This window comes from Pseudonaja textilis, chromosome 2 (assembly GCF_049901715.1).
Source record: "Pseudonaja textilis isolate UNSWEBS1 chromosome 2, rPseTex1.2, whole genome shotgun sequence".
Taxonomy (NCBI): domain Eukaryota; kingdom Metazoa; phylum Chordata; class Lepidosauria; order Squamata; family Elapidae; genus Pseudonaja; species Pseudonaja textilis.
This window is the reverse complement of record NC_141991.1, coordinates 81,146,487-81,173,149: the sequence shown is the minus strand read 5'-3', so window position 1 is coordinate 81,173,149 and position 26,663 is coordinate 81,146,487. Positions and strand designations below refer to the sequence as shown.

Genomic DNA, 26,663 nt, shown 5'->3' with positions numbered 1-26,663 from the left:
AGCCTTACAATGTTCTTAGTAAATTCCCTTCTGTTTCAAGTATTACTATGAAAATATTCATATACTTCTGGAAGGTATGATTATCAGTGTGAAATGAGAGCACCAGCATGGCCCACTTCAAACAAATGAACTAGAGAAATCTGAGTAATATATTTCATTACAAATGAAAGATAATCATGACTCATTACTATTCTGAATTCAAGACTGAGTGAAAGTATATGAAAAATTTCTAAATTTTTAATCTGTATTACAGTAGCAGCATCTAAACTACAGTGGGTATATTATATCTTATTTTATGAACCAAAACATAATTGAAAATGACTAGGTAAAATGCACCCAAAACAGCATCAAGTGCTTGCTGGGTTTTAAATAAGCCACATAAATCTGCAACCATATCCTATGGTACACAACTAGCACATCTTTTTCACTAGTAAAAAACCTGAGATCTTCCCATCTAACAGCCTTCCTCCCCTGAACTTTTCTCAACACAACTGATGCAACATACACTTCACTATGCTTTGTCGTTGAAAGATGCAGTCTTTCGGGTCTCGCCCTTGGTGAGCTCTCCCCCTCAAGAAAACACCCCCCCCCTTTAAAATACAAAATAATTTTGCTTAACTGCAATTGACAGATTCCATGTATATATTTAGATATGCAAAGAGGAGATTAGAAAGGAACATTTAAAAAGAGACTTTCTTCCCTACAGCAGGGGTGGCTAACCTGCAGCTGACCCAGTTTGTTTATTAATCTTTGCATCTCTATGTGATGTATGTATGTATGTGTTTTTTTAAACCTTAAGCCCTATTTAGATGCATTAAGCCTTACCTATTTTGGGGGAGGGGGGAATCCCCACTCTTACAAGGATTACTACACAACAAAGAAGAGTTTCACTGAAACATTTCTGTGACAGAAACCACCATCGCCTCTCATATTAAGATACTAATGCTATATTAAAATACTAATAATAAGCATTGCATGCAAGGTGGCTGTTTAAATTTGGCCAACCAATTTTGGACTGAAAATTGCTTGTGAAGGGAAGCGATTTCCTTCACAAGTAATTTTCAGTCCCAAATTGGTTGGCCAAATTTGGCCACCTTGCATTTAAATAAGCTAAGAGGAGAGGAATGTAAACCGTGTCTCAAAAGTACTTTTTCAAAACACAAGTAGATTATGTTTTTTCACTTGAGGAGGAAGATGTTTCACTTCTAATCCAAGAAGCTTCATCAGTTATTTTGGATCAGGGAGTGGGAGAGGGATGGAATGATTAGTTCTGATCATCTCCTTGCCCATCCAACCAGAACTGATAAAACTTCTTGGAATAAGAAGCAATATGTCGTCTTCCTCAAGGGAAAAAGCAGGTCGGAGGGGTTTGAAGCGGGTAGCTTCAAACAGCTGCGATACGGCTTCTGGTCTGTGGTCGTGTCTCATCATCTGTGTGGGTGTGAATCTGCTTTCTACGTGGAAGTGAGGTGGTAGCATCTTGTGTGACCTTCGTGGGTGTGGGTCTGGTATCATTCTTCATGTTAGGTACTCGTTTGTTAATGAGGGCGGGTTTCCAAATGGCTGGTAGGCGGGAGGTATCATCTCGTTTATTCATGCTGTGTGGGCGTTCTTCTATCTCTATGGCTTCTCTGATTATTCTGTTGTTGAAGTTTTGGCGATAGTTCTGGTATTTTGAAAGTCAGTCTCATGTCCTGTGGCTTTGAGGTGCTGGACCAGGGAAGAGGTCGGTTCTTCTTTTTGGATTGAGTTCTTGTGTTCTTCAATGCGTGCACTAATTCTTCAGTTGGTTTGTCCGATGTATGTGTTGGGGCAGGCGGAAATACATCGGACAAAGCTGCATCACTACCCGCTTCAAACCCCTCCGACCCATACATGAAGCGAACTGACGCCCAACATGAAGATGTGGCATGACCACGAACACAAAGCCAAACAACAGGATCACAGATCACCAGCTCAAATCCCCCGACAAGACTTACACAGTCAAGCCCCCACCTGAACAGAACACACCCCCAGCCAATCAGAACACAACCAACCCCCCAACCAATCAGATCACAGCCAGGCCCTCAACCAATGAGAACACACCCCCACCCAATCAGAACACAGCCAAGCCCCCACCCAGTCAAGTCGCACTCCCACTGGCAGTTAAAAGAAAAACAGCTGCAAGCTCACATTACTCCAAGAAGCACAAAGCCGAAGACACAAGCCTGAAGATGACAAATGAAATTTCATCGAAACGTCGCCAAAATACTTCCAATTTTACGTGGGAGAAAACCCGAATAACCAAAGATCCACATAGAAATACCTGCGAAAACCTCAGAAAATAAATATAAATATATATATAAATAATATATATATAAATAATATATATATATATATATATATATATATATATATATATATATATATATATATATATATATATATATTTATATATATATATATTTATATTATATATATTTATATTATTATTTATATATATATATATATATATATATATATATTATATATATATAAATAATATATATATATAAGTAATATATATATAAACAGAATGCTGTTTCGATGTTGTGTTTTTGGAGGATCTTGCTAATTTTGTCTGTAGTGCATTTTATATATGGGAGGAGGGCTTTGCCGTTTTCTTGTTCTCTGTCTTGGATTTTGGTTGGGGTTTCTTTTTGGATTAGGTGGGTAATCTTCTTTCTTTGGAATCCATTGGCTGTAAGTACGTTGGTGAGAGTGTGTAGTTCGGTTTTTTGGTGTTGTTCATCGGCTAAGCATTTTGTTCTGGAGATGAGTGTCTTGGCTACGGAATTGATCTGTGCTGGGTGGTGGTGTGAGAGTGCATGTAGATAGCGGTTAGTATGTGTTTTCTTCTGGTAGAACACGCCTCCAACCAATCAGAACACAGCTAACCCCCCAACCAATCAGAACACAGCCAAACCTCCTACCAATGAGAACACACCCCCACCCAATCAGAACACAGCCAAGCCCCCACCCAATCAAGTCCCACCCCCACTGGCAGTTAAAAGGAGGAAGCAGCTGCAATCTCACATTACTCTGAGAAGCACAGAGCCGGAGACAGAAGCCTGAAGATGATGAATGAGACTTCATCGAAACGTTGCCTAGATACCTCGAATCTTACGCGGGAGAAAAACCCGAACAACCAAAGATCCACATACAAATACCCGCGAGAACCTCAGAAAACATATATATATTCAGCTTTGTTCGGGTATTTTCCCACGTCATTGTAGTTGTGCTTTTAAAGTTGCACAACTACAATGACATGGGAAAATACCTGAACAAAGCTGAATGCCATACATGTAAGTACCGTGAAAACTTAAGAAAACATATATATATATATATATATATATATATATATATATATATATATATATATATATATGAAAACATATGAAATATATGAAAACATACATATACATACATACATATATATATATATAAAACATATATATTATATATATATATGAAAACATATATATATATAATTTATATTTAACATAAAAATTATATTAAATATTCTTGCTTTTAAAAAAAATCATATTAGTGGTCTTCGGGATTTAAAAGTGTGAGTTTGGTGGTCCCTGAGATCCAAAAGGTTGGTGACCCCTGCTCTAGATCCTATTCCTGATATAAATGTTTACAAATCAATGAATTTGCATGAAAACAATACTACATACCTTTTGGCCAGCACTGCACCTGCCCCTCATATCTAGAGCAGTGTCTCCTTTTGTCATGACTACTCTGTAATTGTAACTCCTCCTTTTGTCAGAAGCAGAGATATTTTCATCAGCATCAGACCGAATTTCTATATAGTCAATATCTTTAGGGGGAAAAACAGTTTTAATTAAAACTGTTAATTGCCAAAGCAACTTTCTTTTCCATAAAGCATTCTAATCATTATCAACAAAATAAATCAACTCTATTACCACATAGGCATAAGTCATTTGTCCGCAATATAGTCACATTAGTTCAGATTTTTGTCAAAAGCTTTTCCAGATCTTGTTTGGGTACTTATTGTGCATTTCCATTTTGCATCTGTTAGCCAGGGAGATGGATTTTCCTTACAACCCACTCTCCAATGCACTGCTCACAAATTCTTTTTTCAGAAATGTTAATGCTAAAGCTATTACTTTTTAAAAGTTAAAAGAAATCTCAAAATGCAGAATTCTGGTAACTCAGCAATTGCAATATATAGAAGTCTGTTAGGGGGAAGAGGAAGATGATGATGTAATAAGGCAAGTAATAGGAAAGAATTCATGTAAACTTATCAATTAAGATGACTCAACTGGAAGTGGCATATTGCTTATTATGAAAGATTACATAACTTCCCTAGGACTGAATGGATAAATCTATTTTTATCTTAAAGAGAGATGATCTTAGAATTTTATCTCCAATACTCCCCACCCTCAATAAAATCTACTGCAAATATATTATTGTGTACACACACACACACATTTATACCTTGTCCCCTGTATGTGCTTCGCCATAGGTCACGAATTATCTTGTTAATTTCTTCCATTTTCATGCTATGAAATGTCATTATTGCTCTAAGAGAGATGGAAAAGAGTAAACTTTAAAAATTTAAATTCTTTTTTTTAAAAAATTTTTATTGATTTTTTAAAAACAAACATAAACAGACAAAACATAAAAACATCAACCTTTCTTCCATGAGTATACAAGCAGTGTGTGGGTTGGTTTACAATTTTTTTGTGCATCCATTTCATAGTCATCAATTACAGTTACATTGTATAGTAACTCATATTCTCAATCAAAAATTAAATACCCTAGTATCATTATTATTCAATCATTTGACAATAATTTTATTCATTCATATTTTGTGAGATAACTATAATTTACTTAGCATCATTTTGTAACAATTCATATAATCTTCCCAAATCTATCCTAATTTTTTTTTTATAGATATAGTAAAAAAGAAAGAAAAATACATCTTTATATATTTATTATTTTCTAAGATTCTACGTATTTCATTATTGTATTTTATTATCTAACCATTGATAAAAAAAGTCCCAAATTTTATAGAATTGTTTATCCTCTTGCTCTCTAATTTCAAATGTCAATCTACTCATTTCAGCACATTCCAATATTTTCTTAATGATTTCCTCCTGTGATGGTGTTTTCTCATTTTTCCAGTTTTTGGCAAATACAATCCTAGCCGCTGTTAATACATTTACAATCAGGTATTTCAAATCTTTGCTATAAAAAAAAAATCCTTTTGCTTTCACTATACTCTGATCGTGCATTGCTGTGCTTTGATATTCAAGAAAGATGCCAGAGCTATGTAAAACGTTCTACTACAAAGACTATATTTCCTGGAAACTACACTATTAAAATTCCATAAGTTGAATCTTGTAGGATACCTTCAGTGTTCTCAAAAGATGCTATAATAAATGTCACAGCACTTTTCAAATAATTGACACCACAATCGAACAGAAAATTGATACATTATTCTCATGGATCCAAGTACACTTATACAAAGACTGGGACTATGGTGTAGGTATTCATTGTTTAACATTGATCAGAAATAAGGCCATAAGTAGAAACAAATGAAAAGCATTCTGCATTCACTTAAAATAATTTTTAAAAGAATGTCTTGGTTTTAAACAAATTTAATGAGGAAGTATTTAAAGGATAGTATTTATGAAGTAATCATAATGTGAGCTTCAAAATATTTTTCCTCCTTACAGAAGCAGAAACATATATAAGGACATATTTGGAATATAAAAAGATTGTTGACCAGGTATGCCAAATAAAATAAACATGTAATTAATACAGCACAATTCACATGTAACAAGACCTCCAAATCTCTCTGATTTATGCCATGCAGTGTCATTGCTCCCTTCCCAAGGGCTTCCCTTGAACAAATATCCATACAAGTATAAAATAGCTAAGCTATATAGGTAGTCCTCGACCACAATTGAGCCCAAAACTTTTGTTGCTAAGTGAAACATTTTTGAAGTGAATTTTGCCCCATTTTACAACTTTTCTTGCCACAGTTGTTAAATGAATCACTTCTTTAACATCTTTGTTAATTTAGTAACAGGGTTGTTAAGTAAATCTGTCTTTCCCAAGCATCCTAATTTAGATTACCTGACCTTGGGGATGCTGCAATGGTCATGTGAAAAATTGTCCTAAGTACCCTTTTTCAGTGCCGTTGAACGGTCACTAAATGAACTGTTGTAAGTTGAGGACTATCTGAATTCATTAAGCTGTTCAACATTATTTCCTAAAAGAATTTTTTTTAACTTCCTGGAAAAAAGAGACACTAATCAGCATGGCAGGGGAATAAATTCTCTTTTGATACATTTTAACTAATACTAATTTTGGGAACTTCTGAACAGACGCAGAAAAAAAGATTTATTTTTTTTAATGTCCCAAATGCTGTTTTGTTGTATATATATTTTTTTACTTTAAAAAGTTTCAAAATAATAAAACAATACAAATTTTGAAAGAGAGAAAGAAGGAAAAGAAAAACAATAGAAAAGAAAAATGTAAAGAAAAAATTATAAACAAGCAGTTTGCAATCTTAACAGCAGTTATAAATGCATTTATATTTTACTCTTTCTTTTTTAAAGTTAGGCTATAATTTCCTTCATTCGATAATCTACCCTTTCTAATAATCAAAGCTATAAATTACAATTTCATTTCATTCTTTTTTTTTAGCACAAAGTCTATAAAGGGTTTCCAGTCGCTAATAAATGCAGTTATTGTTCTTTCTTTAATCAAACAAATCAATTTTATTTTCTCTGCTTATTCTGTCAACTTCACCAGCCATTTCTCAACTGTGGGAATTTCAGGGTCTTTTCATTTTTTTCTTAGCATATAATAATCTCACAGCAATTATATATAAAACCACAGCAATTATATATAAAACCAATATTCCATAACTTTTTAAATTTTCTATTTAATAGTCCCAGCAAGAAGAGTTCTGATTTTGACTGGATATTAATATTCCTTTGTATTCCTTTTGTGTGTGTGTGTGTGTGTGTGTGTATGTATGTATGTATGTATGTATGTGTATATATATGTATGTGTGTGTGTGTGTGTGTGTGTGTGTGTGTGTATATATATACACCAATGAGAACACACCCCCACCCAATCAGAACACAGCCAAGCCCCCACCCAATCAAGTCCCACCCCCACTGGCAGTTAAAAGGAGGAAGCAGCTGCAATCTCACATTACTCTGAAAAGCACAGAGCCGGAGACAGAAGCCTGAAGATGATGAATGAGACTTCATCGAAACGTTGCCTAGATACTTCAAATCTTACGCGGGAGAAAACCCGAACAACCAAAGATCCACATACAAATACCCGCGAACCTCAGAAAACAAATATTGCACCTCTACGGGAGGAAACCCACCATCTGACCAGGACTTATGAAAAACTTGAAGTCCAAAGAGCCTCCATTTTATGTGACCTTGCATTCCTATGCAACTGCCGAGATCAAAATTTAATTCCCACAAGCTTCCAATTGAAATTCCACACCAACACAGCAGCCACCAAACGCATCCTTAAAAGAACAGAACTGGCCCTAATTAGAAATGAACTTCACACAAAAAGGTTTCTCCTAGACCAAATCAACAAAGATCTCCTCACACTCCACCTCAGACTCAGCAACAAGCTTCACCCTCTACTTTGGGACAAATCCAAACAACTTGCTGTCTGGAGGCAAACACAGACCACCCTCAAGACAGATACTCACACCAACAAACTCAGGAAACTACAACAATGCCAGAAACCAACTCCCCTCCCCCACAGCCACACATGAAACAAACATTGCACAACATCTCAGACAAGATCCTCACTGAAGCTGAAACCAAGGTCCTTTCAAAAGGATTCAACTTTGCTGTCGCTCCCAAACACATCCCCACAGAAACCATCATATGTGGAGTTGAAACCAGCCTGACCAAAACCAACCCTGATGATGCTAACAAAATCAGACTCGAAATCACCAACATCCTCTGCACTAGCAAACCACCCAAAAGCAACTTATCCAAAGAAGAACAAACTGCACTACTTAACCTGAAAGAAGACACCAGCATAATAATCCTACCAGCAGACAAGGGCAATGCGACAGTGGTTATGAACACATCTGACTACCAAACCAAGCTAACCAACCTACTCCAAGACCCCACATACAAACCCCTAAAGACAGACCCCACCACCTACCTAGAAAAAACTACCAAATCCAAAATAAAAGCCTCCCCATCAGTGAAGAAATCCAGCAACGAATCATACCCAAAGAAAAATCATCCAGATGCCCCAAGCTTTATGGTCTCCCCAAAATACACAAAGAAGGAACCCCACTCAGACCAATAGTCAGCTCCATAGGCTCACCTCTACAAAACCTAGCCAAATTTCTCGCCAAACAACTACAACCTTATGCAGAATCCATCAACTCACACGTAAGAAACTCATTCCAGTTCATCGAGATCATAAAGAAACAAAACTTACAACCTAGCGACCTACTAGTAAGCTTCGATGTCATATCCCTCTTCACCCAAGTGCCAATAAAAGAAGCCTTGACAGCCATCCAAAACAAATACAACCCCCCAAGCACATCCTAGATCTAACCAACCACTGCCTATCCAATACATACTTCACCTACAATGGACAAAAATACAAACAAATAGAAGGAGCACCCATGGGATCACCCCTCTCACCTGTCATCGCTAACCTCTACATGGAACACTTTGAAACACAAGCTCTAGAAAAATACGACCACAAACCCAAACTCTGGCTCAGATACGTAGATGACACCTTCATAATCTGGCCACATGGGAAAGAAAAACTGAACAACTTCCTCACACACCTCAACAGCCTACACCCCAAAATACAATTCACCATGGAAACAGAAGCCAACAACCAACTTCCTTCCTAGATGTCTTGGTATACAAAAGATCCAATGGCTCCCTAGGACACACCATCTACCAGAAGAAAACACACACTAACCGCTATCTACATGCACTCTCACACCACCACCCAGCACAGATCAATTCCGTAGCCAAGACACTCATCTCCAGAACAAAATGCTTAGCCGATGAACAACACCAAAAACCGAACTACACACTCTCACCAACGTACTTACAGCCAATGGATTCCAAAGAAAGAAAATTACCCACCTAATCCAAAAAGAAACCCCAACCAAAATCCAAGACAGAGAACAAGAAAACGGCAAAGCCCTCCTCCCATATATAAAAGGCACTACAGACAAAATCAGCAAGATCCTCCAAAAACACAACATCAAAACAGCATTCTGCACAAACAGAAAAATATCCACCATCCTAAGAAACCCCAAAGACAAAATCGAATTAGAAAACCAAGGAGTATACGAAATCGCCTGCACTGCCTGCCCGACCACATACATTGGACAAACTAACAGAAGAATAAGTGCACGCATTGAAGAACATAAGAACTCAATCAAAAAGAAGAAACGACCTCTTCCCTGGTCCAACACCTCAAAGCCACAGGACATGAAATTGATTTTAAAAATACCAGAACTATCGCAAAACCGAACACTTCAGCAGCAGAATAATCAGAGAAGCCATAGAGATAGAAAAACGGCCACACAGCATGAACAAACGAGATGACACCTCCCGCCTTCCAGCCATTTGGAAACCCGCCTCATGAACAGACGAGTACCTAACATGAAGAAGGACACCAGACCCACACCCATGAGAGCCACACAAGATGCCACCACCACACTTCCATGTAGAAAACAGACTCTCACCCACTCAGAAGATGAGACACGACCATGGACCAGAAGCTGCACTACAGCTGCATCACTACCCACTTCAAACCCCTCCGAGCCATACATGAAGCAAACCGACACCCACTATGAAGATGCAACAGGACCACGAACTAGAAGCCAAACAGCAAGATCACAACTCACCAGTTCAAATCCCCAGCAACTAAGACTAACCGGGCACAGCCAAGCCCCCACCTGAACAGAACACGCCTCCAACCAATCAGAACACGGCTAAACCCCCAACCAATCAGAACACAACCAAACCCCTACCAATGAGAACACACCCCACACCCAATCAGAACACAGCCAAGCCCCACCCAATCAAGTCCCACCCCACTGGCAGTTAAAAGGAGGAAGCAGCTGCAATCTCACATTACTCTGAAAAGCACAGAGCCGGAGACAGAAGCCTGAAGATGATGAATGAGACTTCATCGAAACGTTGCCTAGATACTTCAAATCTTACGCGGAGAAAACCCGAACAACCAAAGATCCACATACAAATACCATGAGAACCTCAGAAAACAAATATATATATATATATATATATATATATATATATATATATATATATATATTTGTTTTCTTAAATTTTCCAGGTACTTACATGTATGGCATTCAGCTTTGTTCGGGTATTTTCCCACGTCATTGTAGTTATGCTTTTAAAGTTGTAGCGACATTTCAGCAGAATCTCATCTGCCGTCATATACCAATGGACATCATTGTATAAAAGTTCTCTTTTAAATTATAATGTAAATTTCAATCCTTTCAGTCACATATTTTCTCACTGTTCTATCAACATATTAGATCCAAAGTTCTTAGCTCATTTTATCATACACTTTTGCTTGTTTTTCTGTTTCAAGTTTTAACAAAAGTTTATTTTAGTAATCATTTGTATATAGCTCTATTCAAATTCTGCCCTGTCCTGTTTAATTCAAAATGCCTTGTTATCTACTTTAAATCTTTCAACTGTCAAAACAATTGAAACTAAATGCCTCTGAAGTCAAGTGATCTCTTGATTCCATCTTATATTCTTCATGATCTTGTAACAACTCTCAACAGCATAACCATCTCTCTTGCTGTTTTCTATTTATAAAATGCTGAGACCCTTAAAGTATTTGGGGCACAGTCTGAATTTACATCTATTCCATAGTCTCAATGTGGCATTGCTAATATAGTGAACTTTAAAAACTGCAAAAAAGTTAGCTTTATTGTACCACAGAACAGCATGCCATCCAAACCTCAGATGTGCTATTCTAGTGCTAGAATAATCTTGTTCCTTGGCAGCACCCATTCCTTAATCCAAATCAAGCAGCAGAATGCAAAATACATTTTCAAATCAGGCAACCATATCCTCCCTATCATTCCTTTGCATCCTGGAGGTCTTTATATTTATATTTAACCCTTGATTTTCCCCCCTTGTCATAGAAATCTACATCTTTCTTCCATTGCTTAAAAGGCATATCACTTGTCAAAATACATGTTGTTTGAAACAAAAACATTATTCTAGATAATACACTTATTTTTATCACTGAAATTTTTCCCAGTGATGATAATTGTAATTTCTTCCATCTTAGAATAGCTTTAATATCATTCCATGTCAACATAACTGTTCTGAAATAACATATAATTCATATTAGTCATAGTAATATCCAGGCATTTCGCTGTTTTTTTTAATCTTAAAAAAACTTTTTCAATCAATTCTTTTGGCTCTTCCATCCTCATATTGTTTGTTATCTTCACAAAAAAATTTCTGGAAAAACTAAAATATCTTAAATAATCTTCATTTCAAGCCAATTCTTGATTTAGATTCAGATTTAAATATACTGTAGTAGAAATAAGTTGTTTTACTCATAATATTATCATGTTTGACAACATGATAATTACTTTTTTCAATATAAAAGTATAAATTCAGAAAAGAATTTACTACTTGGATTTACTGTGAAATAGTTTAAAAACTTTTTTGGCACTCCTATCTGTGTGTGTGTATGTGTATGCATACAATTTTTATGCTTTGTGAGGCCTACAGAAAAGAAGATCCACAGACATTTGAGATTTAAAAAAAAATCAGAAACATAGAAGGCCACATCCAAATCAGGCATGGAATCCTTCTTTAATGAAAACAGCACTGCTAGGATAGAATTTTGCATTTGAGGGTTATAATGCCCTGCTGGTGTTTTATCTTCATTTATTAATTACAAGAAAATATTTCATTTGTAAACAATGTTTTAAAAATATTTCAATTAAGAAGAAAAAAATAATGGGGGACACATTTCCCACCCTGAATTTTTGGGTTTTTCCCGAGCCTTCATATCTTGGTTGTTCTATAACTGACTACCTACCATTAATTATAATTATTTTTGTACTTATACTATATATATATCTCATTTTTCTTAGTTGTTTAGGGTTTTCCTGTTGAATCATATATTTATGGTCATTTCATGCATCTGATTACATGGAACTACACTGTTATGCTACAGTAACAAGAAGCTGAAATGTTAATAATGCAAATCTTATTCCTATATAGCTAGTAATCCTTCTTAGAAAGAAAAGCTTTTGTATCGTTCCATTATACTTATGATTAGATGCTAACTCTAGAAAACCTTAGGTTATATAATTACCTCTGTGCTATACTTTTGTAATGATAATAGCAAAGGTACACAAATAGAAAATATATAATGGAAAATATAATTTGGTCGATGATGTAATGAAGCCCAAAGGTGTTCCAAGAACTCTTGGTTTCATTCTTCTCATTTAGTCTTGCTTCCGTTGTAACATAGGATTTTATAGCACCTTTTTTCCTGATAGCATCAAATTGACTCATGGTTATTTTTTGCTAGTGAGCAAAGTGGCATATTTTGGATGTATCAGATAAACATACAGAAAGAGAAGCATATTTACTTATCATGTTTAATCTTATCATGTTTTTAAAAATATAACAATGAAAAAGTTTTCCTTTTTTTAGAGAATGAAAAAGAGAAGTTATTATTTTACTTTTTAATTTTTTAAGTTGCTTCTTTTCCTTTAGGCAAATGGTTCCCCCAATGCAGATAAATTACTCCAATTGGGTAAACGTGGTTTTATGAATCCATTACCCATCATAAGAGTGACATTTAAATTAACTTAAAGATCACCATGTGTACTAAAATATATTTGAAAATCTCTTAACAGTATTCCTGTTAAGATGAAAAACAATGAAATTACCAATGGTAATTTGTTGAAATGACATAAAAAATGTTCATTTTTTAAAAAATAATACCCATACTCCATGGGTTACCACCATTTGTTTAGCAACCAAAGTTATGACAGTGCTTAAGGAAGGAACTTACAATTAGTCCTTGAAGTTTGAGAAGACTTTCTGATAAGCAGTTTTGGATAACATAAGGAAAAAGTTGGGAACTATTGACAAAAGCCACAATGCAAGGAATCGTCAACTTATGACTATAGCTGAGCCCAAAATTTCTGTTGTGAAGCAATATAGTTGTTAAGTGAGTTTTGCCTCATTTGATGATCTTTCCTGCCAAAGTTATTAAGTAAATCACCACATATATTAAATTAGTAAGTCAGTTGTTAAGTGAGTTTGGCTTCTCCATTGACTTTCCTTGTCAGAAAATCCTAAAAGGTGATCATAAATATATGCTAGTTGTCCAAACTTTGATCGTGTGGCCATGGGGATGCTGCAATAGTATGAAAAATGGTCATGAGTCACTCTTTTCAGTGCCATTGTAACTTTGAATGGTCATTAAACAAATAGTTGAAGGTTGAGGACTATCTGTATTAGATTTTAAAGTAGCTTCAATTTAAAGGTAGACTTCAATTTATTTTATATTACAAACTATCTCTCCCAAGACAATAATATAATATAAAACATCACCTGACTAATTTCTTTTTCAATTTGAGTTCATCTTCTTCCATATTATTGAGAGAACTTCTAGTTCTTCCAAAGGATAGAAAAACAGTAATGTGTCAAAAATTCCATACCATCTATTTCCTTACTGTTTTAATGCCACAATAATCCAAAACTACCTTAATGAAAGACTGCAGAAGCACCAGGACATTGATCTTCCAGGTCTTCTCCAAACCTAATTATAGATATAGCAGTTCCTTATTTTTCAGGGTTTCAAACCAAAGGACAAAAGAACTACAACACTTTGATGTATCATAATATACTGGTCATGACTCCACACTACAAAGTCTATTACTCTGCATGATCAACAGAATTACAATACAGAATGTGTAAGTTGGAAGGGATGTTATAGGCCAGGGTGTCAAACTCGATTTCATTGAGGGCCGCATCAGGGTTGTATTTGACCTTGGGGGTGAGGGGAAGAGCGTCTACATCCATTTTAAAAGAGGGTTATTTAAAACTGTTTTCCAAAAGCAGTTCTCTACTCACTGGGTGACTTTGGGCCAGTCACTCTTTCTCAGTCCATCCTGCATTACAAGGAGTTGTTATGGAGAAAAGAGGTGGAGGGAGCATACAGGAAGTCCTCAATTTATGACCACAGCTGGGATCAGAATTTCTGTTGCTAAGCAAGGCAGTTGTTTGTTAAGTGAGTTACATCCAGTTTATGACCTTTTTTGCCACAGTTGTTAAATGAATCACACAATTCTTAAGTGAATCACACAAATAGCAAATATGGCTTTCACTAACTGACTTCGCTTGTTGAAAGCCACCTAGGAAGGCTACAAATGATGATCATATGATTTTGGCCACTGTAACTATTGTAGCAATAACGATAGCAACTTATATACTGCTTCACAGTGCTTTACAATCCTCTCTAAGCAGTTTACAGAGTCAGCATATTGTCCCCAACAATCTAGGTCCTCATTTTACTGACCTTGGAAGGATGGAAGTCAACCTTGAGCCTGGTGGGAGTCAAACTGCTGAACAGTTTTCAGTTGTCAGACAGCAGAAGTAGCCTGCAATACTGCATTCTAACCACTACACCACCACGGCTCTTAAATACTATTATAGATACTAAATCCTATTGTAAATACTGGCTGGTTGTGGCTATCTTTCCAACCAATGACAGCTATAGGTTTCTCCATTTTTTCAAATCTATCTTTATTTGATGTATTAATTTAGTGTAGTTGTCGTTTTTAATGGATGTACATCTTGCTGTTAGCCAAACTAGCTAAAAAAGTATTTAACTTTTTTAGCTATCTGCATGTCCATCAGTTTATTTTTCTGTTTGTTTGTAAGATTCTTTGTCAATATCTTGGGTGTTTTCTTTATTTATTTTTAGTCCTGCCACTTCACCAAACTTTCCTATTTTCTTTATTAATTTGGGTCCCATTTCTAGAAGTTCCCCCAGAGTAAATACTAAATCATCTGCGAATGCTTGTACTTTGTAATGTTCTTTTTTTTTTTAATCCCCAAACCTTTTATTTCTGGATCTTGTCTGATCTGTCTAAGCAAGACTTCCAAGGTTAGTATGAATAAAAGAGGAGATAATGGACATCCTTGTCTTGAGCCCTTGTTTATGTTAAAGTTTTCTGTTATTTCTCCTTTTACTATCACTTTTGCCTTTTGATGTGAGTATATTGCTTCATCATATTTACAAAGTTTTCACTAAAGTCCATGCCTTTCAATTGTAGTGTCATAAATCGCTAGCTCATATTATCACAGGCTTTTTGCACTGTTCCCTTAAGAGAATGCATCATGGTAAATGTAGTTAAGGTATCCTGGGAAATGTAGTCCATGTCATGTGACCACATCTGTAATCCTAATTGGTCACTAAATTGACCCTTGATGGGTTTGGGGAGTTTCCCTCACTCTTGGCTGAACTCATGGACTCATGGTAACTGTTCTATTTCTATCGTTACAAGATGGGAGAAAAAGGATAGGATATAAACCATCTTTTTACCTACAAGACAGATATGCAAAGGATTGGTCATTAAAGAAGAACTTCATCACAAATGTGAGTTATGAGGATACCTGATGAACCAATAAAAGTACTTTGTTATGGATGTTTTGTGGAGTTTATCTATCTGCATCTGTACAGGATACAGAATACTAAAAAGATGGATATTTGAAGTCCTGAAGCCCATCAATATAAAGACAGCTAATTTGGATTTGTGATAAAGCAAAGTAATGTGGAAGCGAGAAGTGAATGTGGAATGCTAAGCTCTGTGCCTCAGTTTGAATTGCAGGCAGCGGCAAGAATCCCCCCTTCCCCTTTTACGCAAGAGACTTTTCAAATATCCTATGCGTTGGTTCTCAAAGGCAATCAAATTTGCCTCCTTTGATCTTTTTTTTTCCTCCTCCTTTACTGAGACAGGATTCCTTTGTCTTCGTATCAAGCCAGGAAGGGGCAAATTCCCCCTCCTTTTCTCTTCAGCAAAAGAAGTGCGGTGTCTCAAATTACAATTCCTAACTCAGAAAGAACCAAGTTGTAAAAGAAAGGGAGGGGCCAAGTATCTCTCAGTCATTCCTGTATTCATCCAATTACAAACCCTTTCCAAATGCAATAAGAAAGTTTCAGAAATCTTGCTGGCATTTTTAGAAAGGAAAACTAACTTTGCCCTGCTCATTTCAACTGAAAGGCTTTGCATTTTTCCAGCTCAGAGGCAATAAGAGAAGCCTTTCCAGCTATTTTTACAACTACTCTGGCCATTTTATTGGGGGTCATAATTCATTACTGACAGACCACCTTCAAAGCAAAGAAGGCTAATCCTAGCAACGTTTTAAAAAGGAACAATTTCTCTTTCTGCTCAAAATGTTAAAATTTCTTCATGTTCCCCTATCTTTATTAAACAATTAAAAAAACATATAACACTGCAAGCAAACCTTTGGAGTGTTGTATGTGATTGATTAGTTTTTCTTCCAGCAAGGAAACAATAAATTCCTCTGGAATTCAACCTCCCCCCCACCCCCCGACTCAAGCAAAGCAGTCCATAGCACCATCTGGTGGTCAAGGAGAAATTTCCCAGAGTTTACCAATATGTGCTTGCAATGATAATCCCTTTTTGCAATTATTGTGGACAATTTAATCAATTTAATTCAAACGTTCCAAGATTAACTGCAACCTAACAGACCTAAGCAAAGCAACCCACAGCTACATCTGGGGGTCAAGGAGAAATTTCCCAGAGTTTGATATTTTTTTAACATAGTTTCTCAAATTTGACCAGTGTTTATCCAATGATAATCCCTTTTTGCAATTATCGTGGACAATTTAATCAATTTAATTCAAGGTTCCAGGATTAACTGCAACCTAACATGAGTGTAGTAGCAACAGCGTCTTCCAGGCATATTTCTGCATTTAGCTTCCAAGTCTTCAGACTTCGCTACACATATTTCTGCGTTTAGCCCTCCAAGTCTTCAGACTTTGCTACGTAACCTCTAATGCCCCCTTGTGTAGCACATCGTACCCTAGAAACAAACACATCGTACCCTAGAAACTGCCATACTGTGTGCTGTGCTAGCATCGCCCAGACTCTGCAGCACCACCTATGTACTCAAGTATTAAATCCAGCAGCAATTCTACTTTATGCTACCTGCTTGCAGCGCATCCTAGTACAAAAAAGGGAATTACACGGAAAATCACTAAATTTTCCAAAGGTCACCTTTTACCAATTTGAAACATGGCAACTGCTTCAGCCATGACGGATGTCCCTGAAGTACCAGAGGACTTGAACCCTCCACCCACCCTTGCTGTAAACATGGAGCCTGGTTCCTGAAACCCAGTTTCAGATGTCCAAATCTCTATGGAAGTGGCGGTACCTCCAAAAGCCTACGACCTCAGAAAGAGTAAGAAGCTTACCAAACCCATGGAAGAACACTTGAGGAATGATTGGGAGAAGTAATATCGCTGTGACGCAAACTCCTGGGCAGAGCTTGAGAAGATCTGTGATGCCCCAAAACACAAGCTGCCCCCTGAGAAACACCGCATATTGCTACTTGATCTAGATGCCCTTCTCGCACAGTGGAGACACAGCGAAGACAACCTCAAGTCCATCCATTCAAGACTGGGTGACCCCAAACTCCTACAACACGTCCAATGCTTCGAGGAGTTTCACAAGGAACACGAAGACTGTGTCGAGGCAAGCAAGACAGCCCTCCAGGCAGTGCTCCTCAATGTACTTCGGCAGGAAATAGCGTCAAGGGAGCAGGCCACATCCAATATAGCTCCTCGATCACATGTGTCTTCTTCCCTCCACTCTAAGAAACCCTCCTCCCTCCATCCCAAATCGGCTAGATCGCAGGCAGTTCTCGCGCCAATTCTCTGTTGCCAGCTCTCACCATCCTTCCAGAGCATCCTCCCATCGTAGCGGCGCATCTACGGCCTCCAAGACAGCCAGCTACACTGAACAAGCTGTAGAAGCCCAAGTTGAAGCTGCAGCAGCAGAGGCAGATTTACATATTACAACAGAGTTGTTCTAGTTGTTCTTATCTCTCTCTGTCCTTTTATTCTTGTACCTTCTCGTTCTGTCTGCTCATTTTCCACCCTCTCTCTTTTTTCTTGAGCTAGGGCTTTTTCTTCTATTTGTATTTCATCTTGCCTTTTGTTTTCTATCTCCTCTCTGCTTTCCTGTTCTTCATTTGCAGTAAAATGGTGTTCAAAAAATTCATGTGCTTTATCTAGACTAGAGTATCCATCCTGATTTTTTTTGTATTGCCAGGTAATCAAAATTCCTTCTGGTATCAGACATCTGAAAGTCATGTTATATTTAATCAGCTGTTAAGAATTGGTACTGTCTCCACTGCTCTCTAGCTCTCCTGGGGATCTGTTTTAAAGTTGCAATTTCTCTCCCTTTATACTTTAAGGGCTCTAGTTCTTTTATATATTTTATTTCTTAGCATCTTTTTGGTAAACCTCACATGCATCTCTTTTAGTAGTTTATGTCTTCTTGCATAATTTTTATGGATTCTAAGTATTTCATCTATTTCTCTTTGTACATCATGTTTATTTTTCTGTAATACTCCAGCCAGAAGCTGTCATCACGTCAGCCAGATCTTCCTCTTTCTCTTCCACAATATTCTGAAATCTCAGATAGCAGGCCGCCTTTTCCATCTCGAGAAAGATTATTGTCTCTTCTAATTTTGTTAGCTTGTGATAGGTTTTGATCCATTTCTTCCATTTTTTGTTCTGTTTGCTCAACCCTTATTTCTATTTTGTACATCCTTTGTTCATTTTTTGCTATCATTTGCTGGAAATTCATTATCTTTTCATCCATCTTCCGTATATCCCCAATCATCTCCCCCATTTCATTTTTGATCTCGTCATGGTTTTTTGACATAGCTTCCTGACTTTTGGTCATGGCTTCTTGGATCAATAGTAGCACCGCTTGCTTATTCTGAAGAGAACTTGACTTCTCCAGACTTAGCATGCTTTCTACTGATCTTTGATTAGATGGGTTTGATGCTGATGCTGCTGAGGGTGTAGATGAGGCTTTCTTTCCTATCTTCGATATATTCGATGTACTTGTCATCTCTAATACTCAGAAGGGGCTTATCAAAATTAAAAGACAAAACAATTACATCTACACAACTGAAGACTATTTCCCATAACCCCAGGTGTACCTCCTTCAGTTCTCTGGCAGTTTCAAATTTCTAATCCCCCCCCCTCCATTTAGCAAAAAGTATATCTTTTGATCTACAAAGTTGATAATCCTGTCAAATCTATTAATTATTCATAAGTCCCTTAAGGGTAGGTGCTTCCTCAATTTCTTCTTCCTCTAACAGTCAAATTTGTAATCCACATAGGTCTGTCTCCTTTTCTTATCCTTTTGACACTTGTGCTCAATCTGTTCTTATTACACAGGGATACATCCTGCAGTATTTAAGAATCTTGATACTATATTGATGTGGTAACAATCAATATCACAGGACACAGCATGAAAAAATACTGATTTGTATATTGTCCTCAATATGGCGGAAATATGGAATCAGCAGAGAAATGTTGGCAAAATATCCTGTACCGAAATAACCACAAAACTGGCTATGGTGGGCACTTCTTCCCACAAACTCTACCAATCTGCTTAATAAACACCTGGGTAACGAGGATGAGTCATTACCATATGTTGTTTTTCTGACTGTGATTTGTTTTTGAATGGATCTCTTGGGGCCACACAGGCCAACAAAGACTTATCACATCCCAATACACGAATTAGGAAGAGTCACAGAAGGAAGACCTGGAAAAACAGTGGGATGAACCTCAATGCAGCAGCGTTTGGAGTGGAATGGATGAAAAAGTTGATATGTTGCTGTCTGGTGGGACTTTTGCAAAAAACTTTAGCTTTCCATTATTACTGATATTTTACTGCAGAAGAACAGAACAAATTAACTGAGTGATAAATATTTTGTTATTTATTTTGTTTGTAGGTCTGCTTTATTAAATATGGATGAGCAGTAACAGGTTAAAAAGACAAAATAAAATATATGCAAAGTCTTGTCTCCCAATAATGAATATATTATTAGTTTAAATCTAGATTATTCACCCTAACCTAAACCATACATGAGAGAATACAGAGCTTATTCAGTTTTAGCAACCCGTATGCATGTTTAATTGCCACCTAGAACATACTTGCAAGTTGAATTTTATCAGGTATTATGTAAGAACTGTCCAAAAATCAGATCCTAGGTTTCCAAAATTTAAATAGAGGTATTTTTTGCAGACAATATCTTCATATTCATCCCACCCACCTTGTACACATCTTGTACACATGTATCTTGTACACATATTAATGATTTATTAAAGAACAGCCAAATGTTATTTGGGTTAGTTTTAAAAATAAATATCTTGAGTGTATGATATTACTCACTGATCCAGTGCTCTATAGTAAATGTCAAGATCTTTGTTTGCCAGTTCTGTGGTCCTCATAATTATCATCATTTCTCTATATTTCTCTTCAGCATTTTTAAACTGTTGTTCTCTCAGCTCTTTCTTATATCTCAGGATCTCCTCCTCAAATCCATGCTGCCGACCAAGTGCCAAACTATGGCTTCTTTTCAAATCCTCTATTTTTTCTTCTAAATGTTTTTGATTTCTAAGCAAAAGAGAGAGAGAGAGATCAACACACAATTTTATTATTACAGTTTTATATGGCACAGAAAATTATGAGCAAAAAGTATTGCTTACTTGATTACAAAAGAAGTGTACATGAGGAATTAGGGCACTATGGAAATGGAGAGGGCATCCTCAACAGAAAGAAGAAAGAATCCTAATTTTAAAGGAAGTAAAATACAATGGAAAACAAACTGTGAAAGTGTAAAATGGGATGAAGTAATGGTATTTTTACAAATATGTGTATTATTTATTGTACCCTATGACTATCATTAAGTGTTGTGCCTTATGATTCTTGACGAATATAACTTTTTTTTATGTATATTGAGCGTATTTGCACCAAGACAAATTCCTAGTATGTCCAATCACACTTGGCCAATAAAGAATTCTATCTATCTATCTATCTATCTATCTATCTATCTATCTATCTATCTATCTATCTATCTATCTATAATGTAAAGGCATTACGATAACTTGCCTGAAACATGAAAACATCTAAATAATATTTACAGTTGTGAAGTGCATTCAAATCTCTCGTAGAAGGAGAATAAATTTTAAAAAGATACAAAGAAAACCACTAGCTTCATTGCTGAGCTGATATTCAACCATGATTCAACTATGCATTATAATAAATTTGCTTACATCTTTAACACTTTTTCATATCATAAGGGAAATGTGGTTTCCTATAATATCTAAAAGCCATAGTTATCATTAATCCTGATCTGCAGTTTTAACCACTGTTTCATTCCTCAGTTTAAAGACAAAATAGTCTGCAGTCCTCGACTTATGACTGTAATGGAGTCTGCTCATTATGGTCGCAATTTGTGATGGCCGTTAATGGAGAAGACCTTGCTTAATGACCCCCCCCAATCCTGTTCTCCCTAAGGCAGTCATTAAATGGTGTCTCAGGGGCAGGGGAGGCCCTGAGAAGTCCGTCACCCAGCTAGATCTAAAAAGGAGGCAGACAAGCAGCAAATGGCTTTGCAAAGCCAAAAACAGCTCAGCAAGGGGGAAGAGTCCAGTTCCATTAAGGCCTGAGCACCATCTTCCAATGCTGAATAGGCTTCCAAACAAGTCTACATGCATGGCTGTGAGAAACCCTAATGCTCTGAAACACCAGGGTGGAAGTTTAGCGATCTATCCACAGGTGGCCACATTTGTGGGCTAGGTAGGCCTCTGATCCAATCAGCTGCCAGTCAGACTGCAGGCCTCTCCTAGTCTTTGGAGAAGTGAGCCCTCTTGTTATAGCAACGTTGATATATGGCCATTCAACCTCTGCTGAAACATTATTTCTGAGGCAGAAAGTTGAAACAGCTTATAACAATTTCTATATCAGGATGTTCTCGGCATTAGTTTCAAATCCTTTACTTGTAATCTGAATCTGTTCACTTGAGTAGTGCTCTGTCAAGCAATAGAAAATTATTTTGCTACATTATATTTCAAGGATTACAATAGCTGTCCTACGTGAGTTTAGCCAAGGTATGCATCTGATTCTGATGAAATGAACTGTAGCTCATGAAACCTTACACCTTTTCATAAAAAATGGCCAGAAAAGGTGCCAGCAGACCCTTTCTAATTAACAGCTGCCTTACAACAGTAAACTTACAACTATAGGAATGATGTGGAAATTAAAGCTGATCTATGCGTACTCATGATAACAAATCAATACATATATCAACGTTAGAGACAATGAGCCTTGTGATACTACATGTTGAGCATAAACAATAGAATAAACACTGAAGCACTATTTAGTTACCAGAAACAAATGGTCTGAAATCAGTTAAGTTGATTGCTCATGCTACAACTGTTGAGAGGAGAGAATCATCTAATCACAACTGTAGGTTTACAAGAGAGTCCTCTATCACTAGGCAGACACTACAAAAATATTTGTGACCACATAAGAAAAAATACTTAAAATGCATGTACTTGTGGTCGACTTTGATTTAAGAAATGATTTTTCTTTATAAAGCAAGATATACCTTTTCAGTTGTGGTACTTGCATTTCCCCCATTTCCTTCAAAAGCTGTTTTATGTTATCTTCAACTTCTTTTAGATCTTCATTTCTTTTTCTTAAAGTAAGATTATCTTCTAACCATCGTTCCTGAATCTAAATGCAAATAAAATGAATAGTGAATTATTCTATACTATTTTATCCTATTACAATCAGAAGAACATAAGCAATGGGTTTTGTGAACAAGGAGCTGTTATCAGATATTCTCCAAGATGGCAACATCATGATCATAAATTAATTTTAATTTCATGAATTTCATGACAAACCTAATTAGCTTTTTAAAAAGGGCATGTCCATACAGTTTGAAAATCACAGTCATTTACAGTTCAAAAATATTCTTATGCTTTAACTTTACTTAGGTGCATATGTTATTTTAGACAGCTAGTTTGGTGAACAGATAATCTGCACTTAATGATCGCTTGCTTAACACCAGTTTGAAATTACAATAGCCTTGTAAATGGTGGTTTATGCCTCATAAAGGACTTCTGTCACAAAATGTTGCACACGAACACCACCACCCCCGTTACATGATTGTGATATAGCTGTTCATACCTATGTCCAGTTGCCAAGTACTTCATGGTCATGTGATCACAATTTGCAATATTCTCTGCCGACCTCCCCAGAAAGTCAATGGGGAAACCAAAAGGCTGCAAACTATTACTGTCTCCCAACAGGACTCCCTTTCATCTCTGGGGGCTGGATGAAAGAGGTCCTTTCCATAGCCGAAATTCAAGTATGCTTGGAGTCCCAAATCCTCTCTCCCCATCCCTGCAGAGAGCCCAAAGAGGCAGGGAGAGAAAGGCATCCAGTTCTGGGTCTGCCTGAACCTCCCTGGATTTTGGCAGCCAAAATTCAAGAATGCTTGGAACCCCAAATCCCTGCCTCTGCAGACAGCTCTTCAGAGGCGGGGAAAGACTCCCAATTTTATGCATGCTTGAACCTCACAAGCCAAAATCCAATCATTCAAAAAAGCCAAATTCCTCCACAGTCACATGGGCTCAACTACTACTTTGCTCAATGACCTAGACTCCAGTCCCAATTTTAGTTAAGTGTAGATTATTGCAATAGTTAAGGAATTAGGTGGGAAATCTATTCCCACCTTAGGCTCAAAATCAACTGGGTAACCTTAGGCCAGCCGTTGTTTCTCAACTCCAGGGAAGCAAGCAATGGCAAACCTCTTTCTAAAATCTTGCCAAATAAACTTCAGAGTCTAGTCTAGGTAGTAATCAAAAGTCAACATTGACTCAAAGGCAGTAAATTATTTTAATTGACACCATTTTTGAACTGATTTTTTTGTTTCAGATGATATCTCAATCTGCAAGAACCATGTCCAGAATCAAGTTATATGTAGAATCAAATTGTGCATTAAAATAATCAAAAATTACTTCCACCACAGAATAAGTCTTTCTTATTCTTGACTTTTTGTAGAGACTTTGAGGCATATAAGGCAGCACATAGATAAGCAAGCCCCACTGCACAAGTAGATGTCAGCCTAATGCTTCATTGAAGTTTATTTATTCAAGCAGCATAAATTTTGAAGTTTCATACAATTGTATTTAGGTTTACAGAAGCAATAGATTTCATTAGTGGAGAATAAAGCAAATTCCAAAGGAGAGAACTAGTGTACTAATGATTGTCATTCAATAAATGGAATACAGTTTATTTTCTGAAATAACATTGAGTAGTGGCATAAATCCTTACAACTTTAGAAAACATTTGAACTTATACCAGTTTTCTATCTTCACTCATTGTTTCCTGAAGTTGCTTTATTTTGAAGCATCATTCAGTGTTCATGTTTCCATCAAAACCTGTAGTGAGATTCTAATGCTCATCTAATATTTGTGGTGACTTCCCTGTTATAATATTTTTGGTGACTTTCCTGTTGCCTATATTACCTATCACATTTACATCCATTGCCCTCTCTTACTAATCACCAGAATATTTTGGTTACCACTTTATATCAGGATAACATACATGGAAATGTAAGCACAGAATGTCAGCCAACAATTTTTGGTAGAGCAGGATTACAAGTGGTGTTATTCATTCTTTTTCTGCTTTGCATTGTTGTATTTGGGTACTTGAGATTACTAGTAAATTGCACAGCCATGATAAAAGCGTAGAGGGCATTTCTGCTACATTTCAGTTACTTTTTAAGTACCAAAGGATTTTATTGCAACCACCACACAATTACATTATAAAGTCACAAGTTAAATAATTGTTTTATTAAGCTGAGTAATAATTATCAGCAAATACGATGCAATTCATAAGGTAGAATCTAAGATATCACAGTAGTTCTTGTCTATTAAAATTTCAAATTAAAGTTTTACTAAAATGTGGAGGGCACATTATACACAATAAATATTGTTATATTACTAGATTAATGGAGGAGATAAAGGTACCTTTTGTGTATCAATATCTTGCCTAATTGTTCCCATTTCTTTATTTATCTTCTCTTTCTTTTTCTCAGAATCTATTAGCTGAACTGTGACTTTCTCCAGTTCAGATTCCTTTTGCTGCAAATGAAAAAAAACAAACCACCAAACATTTTAGAGTTCAGTTTCATGTAAAATCTTCTGATAAATCTTTCTGAAAATTATTATTATTTATTAGCTTTTTGCTAATTACCTGCTTGTATTCCTCTTTTCCTCCTTGGATATAATTCTCAATCTCTCTCATATGGTTATGGATATTTTTAACTTTTTCTTTAATGTCATTTATCTGTTAAAATGCGTAAGAAGTATGTTTGATTCTAAGAAATACAAATATATTAATCAATAGCCAATATTGTTCAAGTAATATATATTTCAAAACACTGTAGGTTCTAACTGCACCTTACCTTAATTAGACCAGAATGTTTTGAAGAGAAGCAATTTGAAATTTGTAACATGTTGTCCAGATCGAAGGAAATAAAATGTTTATTTTTCCCTACATGTCAATTGTGATTTCTGCAAAGATTTCTGTGAAGATCCACAGGTATCTGGTTATTATTTTCCTCTCTGCCCTTTGGTATATGTTTGATAAGTGGTGGGGGAAGAGTTTTATAACAATCTTTGGGGAAGTACCCTTTCAAGTGTAGATGCTCAACAGCTTTTTAACTGTAGAACTGGCAACTTATTCTTAACTCCTTTTCTAATAACCTTTAGCACAGATAAATGTTTCCTGTTCCATAATTATTATGCAATAGACTAATATTAAAGCTAAGCAAATCTTTTGAAACAGAAATTTTGCATTAACTAATGAAGAAACATCATTTTTCAAATGGTTAAGGCAGGTGCTTCTTTTCTTAAATTCTAATATGTATTTGAAGGGTTCCATTTCTCACCACTCTTCTTTGTAAGAACTGTCTAATGATTCATGTAGTCTGCTTTCATTTCCTTTCAGAGGTTGAGGGTCTAGGATACTTCTGCATGGCAGTTACAGTATTTTGCATCCCAAATCCCTCACAACCCAATTTGAAACTAATCTCTGAATACCTTCACTTGCGATAGCTTCAAGCTGCGAAGTGCAGAACAAAATAATTCTGTACAGATGTAAGAAGTTATAATACGGGCAGGCTTCCTCTTTTGAAGGTAATATGCATTCTAAGCCTCTTATTATTTATGATGCTGCAAGAAAAAGACAGCATTTTTGCAACTATGCATTTTCATAACAGCTCTAACAAAGACTGTAGTTATCAGTAAAGAGTCTTTCATGTGTGTGAAGAATGGAGAGAATGTAATAGCTGATGAGAAAGACATCTGGATTTTAGTTTTAATGAAAAATATAGCGTTGGGGCTGATATGAATGGTTGTCATGCTTAAAAACAATAACAAGATAAAAAAAATAACCAAAATACCAAAAAATAACCAATAACCAA

The 26,663-nt window shown here is 36.3% G+C and overlaps 1 protein-coding gene across 3 annotated transcripts in view; it reads right to left on the bottom strand.

Annotated features, from left to right (window-relative positions):
• RAD50 (RAD50 double strand break repair protein) overlaps positions 1-26,663 on the bottom strand; it is a 58,123-nt gene that overhangs the window by 4,127 nt on the left and 27,333 nt on the right. For all 3 annotated transcript variants that reach the window (XM_087924431.1, XM_087924430.1, XM_087924432.1), the window contains 6 exons: positions 25,433-25,525; positions 25,207-25,320; positions 22,776-22,903; positions 20,555-20,779; positions 4,486-4,571; positions 3,702-3,844 (listed from right to left, as the gene is read on the bottom strand). In XM_087924431.1, the coding sequence (XP_087780557.1) occupies positions 3,702-3,844; positions 4,486-4,571; positions 20,555-20,779; positions 22,776-22,903; positions 25,207-25,320; positions 25,433-25,525 (789 nt within the window). The remainder of the gene's footprint in view (positions 1-3,701; positions 3,845-4,485; positions 4,572-20,554; positions 20,780-22,775; positions 22,904-25,206; positions 25,321-25,432; positions 25,526-26,663) is intronic.